The sequence below is a fragment of the Fulmarus glacialis genome, unplaced genomic scaffold (assembly GCF_000690835.1).
Source record: "Fulmarus glacialis isolate BGI_N327 unplaced genomic scaffold, ASM69083v1 scaffold15458, whole genome shotgun sequence".
In the NCBI taxonomy this organism is placed as follows: domain Eukaryota; kingdom Metazoa; phylum Chordata; class Aves; order Procellariiformes; family Procellariidae; genus Fulmarus; species Fulmarus glacialis.
The window spans coordinates 55,957-56,192 of record NW_009229066.1 but is presented as its reverse complement, the minus strand read 5'-3'; the positions used below and the strand labels follow the sequence as shown (position 1 = coordinate 56,192).

Genomic DNA, 236 nt, shown 5'->3' with positions numbered 1-236 from the left:
CGCCGGAGGCGAGCATGTCCAGTGAGCGGCTTAACAGGACAGCGGTGAAGGATGCGCGGTTAAAAGACCTGTTGTTGGACAGAGGTACCCCTTCGTTCGTCCGGCGTGTCTGCGCGGGTGGGGCTGCTGCCAGCTCCGTCCCCGAGTTTCCCGGAGCGAAAGCCGACCTGCAGCCCAGCCCGCCGGGAGAGCGCTGGCTAGCAGAGGCCCGGGGCGCCGGCGGGGCCTTGCCGGCC

General features: G+C 69.5%; 1 protein-coding gene across 2 annotated transcripts in view; it reads left to right on the top strand.

Annotated features, from left to right (window-relative positions):
• The first annotated feature begins 14 nt into the window (after positions 1 to 14).
• Positions 15 to 236, top strand: part of LDLRAD4 (low density lipoprotein receptor class A domain containing 4) — a 16,599-nt gene continuing 16,377 nt past the window's right edge. For both annotated transcript variants that reach the window (XM_009583725.1, XM_009583724.1), the window contains exon 1: positions 15 to 84. In XM_009583725.1, coding sequence (XP_009582020.1) covers positions 15 to 84 — 70 coding nt within the window. The remainder of the gene's footprint in view (positions 85 to 236) is intronic.